Consider the following 8,324-nt stretch of genomic DNA (forward strand, 5'->3'; position numbering starts at 1 on the left):
GTCTTCTTAGTCAAAGGATTAATCTCACCATGTAGAAACTGGTATAAAATGCAAAATACAGCCCTTCAGCCAGGTTCTGAAATACTAGAAAATCCCGCTTTCCTTAGACATTTTACAGGGAAAGAAACCTCTTCCTAGGGTGTCTTTGTTGACTCGATTCTCGCTGTTACTTCCCCCAGACTAGATGGATACGCAAACAGTGAAGATATGTGCTTCCAGATTTTGTTGGAAGGAAAAAGATGTTTTCTATGTCAACCTCCCTTTAGGAGACTTTTGTTGCCAAAGAGAGGAGATTCTGCCAGTGCACTACCTCACTCCAGGTACTCACACCCTGCTGCAGCACGGGGAATTACAGAATCACAGAATGGGTCAGGCTGGAAGGGACCACAGTGGGTCATGTGGTTCAATCTCCCTGCACAAGCAGGGTCATCATAGAGCACATGGCACAGGATTTCACCCAGACAGTTCTTGAACATCTCCAGTAAGGGAAGACTGTCTTGAATTTATCACACAAAGTCTTCTCATTTCAGACCCTCCTGACAGTTGTTTCTGTTGCTATTCACTGAGTTTTAAAAATGTTGCAAAGCTAAATGCAGTCACATGCAACCACCTAAAGGCAGGGATCCAAATGCTGCCAGAGACAGGACTACAGTTCAGCGGGAAGGGTCAGAAACTTAGAATACTTTTTTTCCATAGGAATTTCAACTCTGAAGAAACTGATTAAGTGCTACAAGCCTCCTAGTGGTAGTTTCTGCTTTTAATACAAATGGGCAGATTTTTAAACCTAAATGTGAAAATTTAAACCATAAGGGAAAACAACCACATTATTTTGTTCAGAAAGTAAACAGCTTTGCAATGTCATCTACATGTATTTGAGCAGCAGAAACCACGTTTGAAACTGTTTTCTGCTATCGGTCAACATTCATCAGAATGCATGAACACAAAAGCCTTTTCTGATTGTTCAGGAGACAAAGGAAGGAAAAAACGAAAAGCAGAAATAAAAAAAATTGTGTACTGAATCAACAGCAGTTTTGGAACCAAAAGATGACTGCATGATTTGCCTTATGGCACTCAGGACAGGTATGGAAAAGGAAGATGGCTGCAGGCTGCACACCACAAAAGCAAAGCAGCAAAGGCATCAGTGAAATTTCTATTACAGAATCACTTTGCCAGTGATGATGCATGAATGCTGACTGATACCACAGACAAAAGAAAATCTGTTTTGTTGTATGAATACGTTTGCTTCAGAAATCCTTAAAACAAAACACCCCACATTCACTCATCAACTTTTCTGACTGCAGTAAAAATTCAATCAGAAAGCATGGAGAAGGACAAAGAAATGGAAGAGCTTTTGTAATTTCCTGCAGACGGGCCAAGTGGTGCTATCAGATATGAAATCTCACTAAAACAAGACAGAAAATGTTTTACAAATCCTTTGCAATTAAGCATATTAATAGAGTGTCCTGCTAATGCAGCAAAATAATATACAAGGTATCTTAACAAGAAAAGTTTTCTGACCACTCCAGAGCTCCTTTCATCCAGTATGCCGAACAAAATCAAAATATTGTTTCAAGATCACTCTTCTTAGATGCCATGATAATTATGGCCTGGGGAGTACTGCCCTGTGCAGATTAATAAACAACTACTCTGAGTGGACATCTAAATAGGAGTTTATTTCATATACTGAAAAGCCTCTTCTCTTGCACAGGCTTCAAACTGCTTCTTTGATAGCTCAGTAAATAACATGGATCCATGATGCAAAATAAGTAACAGGCAAAATCATGGCAATAGTCCATTGTGTAAACAAGAAGATGAAGACAAGGACACGAAGATGAGGACAAGGACACAGTAAAATGTGTGAATGGTGCAATGCCAGGCAGGTTTAGATGTTCTCGATTTCTGGGGAAGCTCTTTTGGACAGAAGGAACCTTCAGACCTGGCAGCTAGCATTTCAGCATTCCTGGTAGCAGCCTCCTACAAGATGCAGTAGTTAAGAGCAGCCTGAAGAACCTTAATGCAATTATAAGAGAAATATAATTCCTTAAATACATAAAAAAGCCTCTAAGGATCATAAATAGTAAGGCCATTTTGGGCTTACTGTTTTCCCTTGGTGATACTGAAAGCCCAGGTAAGAGATACACAGGTATGAGCAGTTAAACACCAAACTCAGTATTTCTGAGCTCTGGATATATGTTATTACACAGCATAGTGCCACAATGAGGGAGGAGACAGAGCCAAACAAACCTGTCTGGTACCAAAGAAAATATACCTGTTTCTGACCAAGTAAGTAAGTCCAGGCACAGGTTTATAGTATTAGGTAATACCTCTCACTTCAATAACCATCCAGTAACATGTGAAGTGTTGAGTTTTTTCCAACAGCTAGAACACATTTGTAGGGTAATCACTCTTACTCATTGTGGTGAGAAAGACACGAGCACGTGAAGTTCAAGTTATGTATTATGGAACAAAAAATGGCATTGAATAAGTAAATAGAAGTATAGGTGACAGTGTAAGAAAACCCCAAAGAATGAATGAACTGGCAAGAGTCAGCAGAATTACAGAAAACACAGTCATTTTGAAAACCACCAGTTACAAGAAAAAGTTCAGCAGAGTCTGGGTTAATTGCTAAATAAAGACGCCAAACAGTAAAACACTATGCCCTAAAAACAGAAAAAAAAGCAGAAAAGTATCAATTTTAGTACTCAAATATACATTTTTAGCTATTCATGTCTCTCAGGAAAAAAAATGTGAAGCAGCACAGCAAACGTTCCTGAGGACTAAAAAGTACTGTCTCGTGGCCCAGAAACGGCCCCTCAGCTGTCAGCTGGCCACCTCTGACCTAGATGAAACATAAAACATTTGCTTGCAGATGACACAGTGCTGGGGTGGTAAATGAGGAGGAAAACAGGTTACTGCTACCGAATAAGTCACGGCACTTTGCTTAAACAGATGATCTAAGAAATACAATCTGATGTAGACAATAGGAAGGCAAAACATTTGAGAACAAAGAATGCAGGTTTCATAGATGTAGAATGTGCTGAGGAGGATGTGGAGATAATCATAAGGGTTTTGGTGAGACACTGTCACCAACAGATCCAAGGCAACCCATGGATTGGAAGAGAAATTACAAGCAGAACTTGACCCTACACAGCTTTGGTGCAGTCACTGTTAAATCACCATCTCTGGTTACTCTGTTCATACTTCTAGAAGGAGTTTACAACAATGGAGTTTAAAGTAGATCCACAAAAGGGACTGATAGGCTGAAAAAACAATGTTGAAATGGATAAAGAACCTCAGCATATATCCAGCTTACTGAATGTTAGATAAATGCTATCTTGAAATAAGGTCTTGTAGTCTAATAGGAAGGAAAAGCAGTGCAACAGCTGTGCCAGTGGAAAAAGTAGCCTGCATGGAAATCTTTGAAATAACACGAGCTCCCTCTCTACAATGCAGTTTCTCAGTTCAGGTTCCTGGGAAAAATTAAGTAGCATGGGTATGCTGAGAAATCAGCCTGGGTCTCTACCTTCAAATCCCTGCTCTCTTATTTTCTGGCTTTACTACTGTTTTACTACATTAAATGTGTGCAACTCTATGCACTTGGGAACTAATAATAATTAAAAAAGTCTGCTATAATTGGTCTTAGCAACTGGGAATATCAGAGAAGGTGACAGATTTGGGAGTATCAAAATTACTTCAGGTCACCAGGGTGTAGCAGCTGTAAAAGACAAATGTGATCTGTGGCTATATCTGTCAGAGTATTCCAAGAGAAATGGGGAAGTACTGGTGGCTCTGGTGCTTAGGAAATATGGATTCAAACTAGAACAGGTGCAAAAATGGGAAGGGAATTTAAAGCCTAAGAGACTGAAAAACTGTCTTGTTTGGCTTACAAGAAAAACCCCAAGAAACCCAAACCAAAACAATCCAACAATCTCACACCAACAAAACAGTCATGTTGATAGAATGGCTCTTTCTAAAATACAAGAAAAAAACCCAATTTAAGCTAAAGGACAGTATTGGAAAAGTAAATACTCTGGTATCAAATTTAGGTTGGAAAAAGGACATACATTAACAAGCCATTAATATAATCACCTTTAAACTGGAATGTTATGGCCTCAGAAAAAAAGGTTTATGATATTGACTGCAATAGCAGGAGACACTGCCTGAAGACACAAGAGTTACTTTCCTGATAATATTTTAAAGAAAAGTCCATAATTTCAAGCCTGTGTTTTGAACAAGCTAGAGTTCAGCTCTGAAACAAACATGAACCTGCTAATTAAGAGGACATATTTGTCCAATACTTATAAATGTACTGTGTGAGTTTAATTGCAGGTTGGCAAACAGAAATGTTATTTTTTTCTTATTTCAGATACTGTAAGTAACACTCTCAAACAAAAATCAGTGTGTAAACCTCCTCTCAGGAGAAAAGAACAGGTTACTCACCTATTGATTCAGCAACATATTTTACATGCATCACATTACAAAAATGTGGATTTTGTGCTCATAAATTTGCCAGATGGACAGTTCTTGGAGCTGACCTCCTATTTATTGTCTAGTACTACAAACACCGCAGCAGTTGAAGCATCTTCCACACCCTGCCCATAGTAGAATCTTTCATTCTTCTCTCTAAGAAGCAGCTGCCTGCTGGGCAAATTAGCAAGGACACTGGACCTGCTACCATGCTATGGAAACTTACCTGCTGAGAACAGGAGCTAGACCAGCACACGCTTTCCATGGAGTCCAGGAGCAACTACATGTGCTAGCTACAGTGGTGCTAGGTCAAAACGGGAAATTTAGATGCAGAACGTGATCTCTATCTCATTGGTCACCTTGGTTATTCGAGTGCAGAGCTAAAGCCAACGCTCCTTTAACATCATTATTTCTTAAGAAAACTAGTAAAAGAAACATAATGGGCCGTTGCAGCCCAACACAGTGGATCTGAAAGACTAGTGAAAGTCAAAGCAAATCCTCTAGCTGTCATCTCACATCCTTGAATTCTCACCTGCTCAGGACCCATGGAGGACAACCCTGATGTAGGCACAGAGGTCGCTGAGGTCATGCTGATCTGCCCTGTCATCTGGTTCATGTTGTTCATACCACTTGTGTTGGTTGCCATGGATACACTGATGTTCATGTTATTGTTGTACATGCTGGTGCTTGCTTGCTGCCCAAAATGTGGTGGGGACTGTTGTGAAAACATGCTACAGCAAGGAATGGAAAAAGCAATGTGTCAGACTTAGAATGCTGAAGCCACTGAGAAACTGTTTTTAATATATCTTAAGCTAGAATTTGTATATAGTGTCCTTTATCCCAACTTCATAGGAAAAACTAGTTTTCAGCTGCATTAATGTCTAAGGAATAGGATTTTCAAAATTTAAGATCGGATGTCTGTGCACAAAAACGCATGCCTTTGCGTGTGAAACTATGGCAGAGTACAAATCTGCTATGCATATGTCATAACAGCCAATTAGCTGTCTAAATGATCTCTGTGTGTACTTAAAAATTGCTTTCAATTTTTGGAGGGAAAGGAAAACACCTTTTTCTCCCTCCAGTGTTAGCACAGCACAGGGCTGTTGAGCTGAAATTTGAGCTGGTTTAATAAACTGTCTTTTTTTGCAAAATGGGCTATTTGCACATATGAATACCAGAATTGCACGTACAATTACGGCAAGTGGGCTCACAAATAGAGACATGCAATTGTGCAGAAATTTATTTACTACATCTTAGCATCAGGTTTTGAAAATGTGGCACTGTAAGAAACAACACAAAGTCTAAGACAATTACCCTCTATGTTCCTTTAAGGTGATTTCTGAACAACTTAAGGAGAAGTAACTGTGGAACATCTCATCCCAGATTTTATTCAGTCAAGTGCTTTCTGGACAGTATCTTCCTTTCCGTTATGTTGAAAGTCATATGAGAGACTTCTTTACATTTCCTAAAATGCACTTCACTGTTTACATATCAGTCTTTTCTACTCTTTGAGCATAATCCAACAGTCAATGAAGGAATTATTACTGACAATGTGTCTGTTCAGAGGATCTGCATTAGACTGAAATTCTGTGGAAGGGCTGCTGTGTGTCAGATGGCATACAGCAACCACCTCTGTATCAATAGCTGACTTAGTTCCCCAGAAGCACTTCTACTTTTACTTCCAGAAGCACTGCTCCCACAGCTAAGGAAATCTTTCAGGGTTAGCCCTCAACCTTGCACTTGGGTACTCCATTAGGCTATTGCTGCATACTGTGAGACTTGTGGAGTGCAATGGCATTCTGGGCACAGGACCAAACTCAGAAAATTCCACCATTCTCTTCCTTCCAGTTCCATGTCTTTTCAGGCCATCTAACCCCATTTTTAAGTTGTTATCTGGATGGCTGAAACAACACACTACAGATCATTGTGAATACTCAGTGGCTTGTGTAAACACATTTGACATGTCTCTGCTGTAGAGCTGCAGTTCGGCAAAGCCAACTATTAGTCTTATCAAGCTGTCCCTGCTGCCATTTTTTGGCAGAAGCCACAATAGTGGCAGGGTTGGCTCTTTATGCCTCTTGCAGATGCTTCAGGAACACAGTGAGGATGAGGCATGGCCAAGGATAAGGATACAAGATAAATCAGCTGCTTTAAGGGGAACTTTACTTGGATCAGCCTCATCAATAAAATACCAGCATTTTAGGTTCATAAAATCTCTGTCAACCAGTGGGAAAAAGATTTGTTGCTGAGCTGAGACAATAAGAGCAGCCTGAGAACTTCGGGTTGACAAAGGCATTGTACTAGAGACAGCTGTGTGTACTCCAGTGTTGAGTGATACAAGCTGTACCTGATAGCTCCTCCTGCCTTCCCATGAAAAGTTCAGATCACTGCCATCTGGAAGCTCACTGCTGCCTACCGATAGTGTTCAACCTCCAGGCCATTTGATTTGGACAGACTGATTTATTAGAGCTATACTGACTGGGGTAGGGGCCTCAACTGAAAAGGTGACTGCATGCACAAGGCATGTTACAATGCCATCAGGGAATGACAGTTATATGCTGATCCCCAGTATGTGCAAGCACTAATGGTCTGAACCTGGTTACATCCAGCGCTTAAAGTGGGAGGTGATAATCCAGTCACCACCATTCCAGAGCAGTAGGGAATGCATAGGCTCTGGCTCAGCTGATCCAGCCATGTGGAAAGCAGTGTGGGAGCACGATACGAAAACTGTATGCAGAAGAAATGCATCCACATAAACGTTAGGGGCTGGAGTTCACTGTGCAGCAGAGGTGCTTCTTAAGGACACACAGTGTTTGATCAGTTACCACAGACAAAGCAATGCATTGCATGGATGCAGGTCTTTTAGCTATGCACTCACTTTGCCTTGTATGAAGACAGAATTTAAACCAATTCGTCAAGCCAAATTGAAAAGAAATCTCTTTTAGGATAGATAGTTAACAATAAATAACCACGCAAACAATTACATGAAACAAGCCCACAAATAAGTGTAGACCATCAAGGACCCCATTACTTTGTGTGCTCATTTTGGTTTTGTCTGGATTTACCTGTTACCACCCATATTCCCTTGTGCCCACCCATTCATCTCCGTAGAGGACTGATAGGCAGGATTAGCCTGAGACTGCTGAATCATGGGGCTTTGAGTGTGAGCCAGTCTTGGTGACATCAGTGGACTCTGAGGAGTGGTGGCCCCTGTGAAACCTGGATCGGGCTGCTGACTAATACCTGAAGAAGAAGAAAGCAAGAAATTTACCCACTGTACAGAGTTAAAACAATCCAAGAGCTCATACTGGCCACACAGTCCTACTTATATAATCTGGAACCTATAACCTTGTGTCTTAATGCAGGATTTATACTTAAAGCAAGACATCATCAACTAACACTATATGTATAACCTTAAAAAAATCATTTTGTGTAGACATGTTGGCTACCTGTGTGACCCAAACACACAAGTGGTTTCTTCCCTCTACAGACTGAAAGAAAAACACTGGTAAGTGATTTCCCTGCCCTCAACTGCATTCAAAGCAACAAATAAAACATTGCTTTTGTCTATAAATCCATTTTGGTGACAGTTATGCATGACCCATTTACTGCATGGCATTACCTTTTAACAATTAGGCTATAATTTCCACTTTTTCCTAAAGATCCTAAACCCTTAGTATCTCTGTGTCCCTGCAAAAACAGGCAATGCCATTTTGTGCAATCCTTTAATGATTCCATAAAATAAAAAAACCCCACCTAGATGCAAAGAAAACCTAATTAAAGCTGTAAAATGCCAATTGTCTGCAGAAATTTTGTTTTAAACCAAGTCACTTTGGTCTTGTTTAGGTTCATCATAA

General features: G+C 40.3%; 1 protein-coding gene across 1 annotated transcript in view; it reads right to left on the reverse strand.

Moving 5' to 3' along the window:
* The window catches only part of LOC103798023 (nuclear receptor coactivator 2-like), an 11,753-nt gene extending 4,090 nt beyond the window's left edge, over positions 1-7,663 (reverse strand). Inside the window, exons 1-2 of the mRNA XM_009070266.1 lie at positions 7,533-7,663; positions 5,000-5,198 (exon numbers count right to left, since the gene is read on the reverse strand). Coding sequence (XP_009068514.1) covers positions 5,000-5,198; positions 7,533-7,651 — 318 coding nt within the window. The 5' untranslated portion in view covers positions 7,652-7,663. The remainder of the gene's footprint in view (positions 1-4,999; positions 5,199-7,532) is intronic.
* Between the last annotated feature and the right edge of the window lie 661 nt (positions 7,664-8,324).

Source organism: Acanthisitta chloris, unplaced genomic scaffold (assembly GCF_000695815.1).
Source record: "Acanthisitta chloris isolate BGI_N310 unplaced genomic scaffold, ASM69581v1 scaffold29732, whole genome shotgun sequence".
NCBI lineage: Eukaryota > Metazoa > Chordata > Aves > Passeriformes > Acanthisittidae > Acanthisitta > Acanthisitta chloris.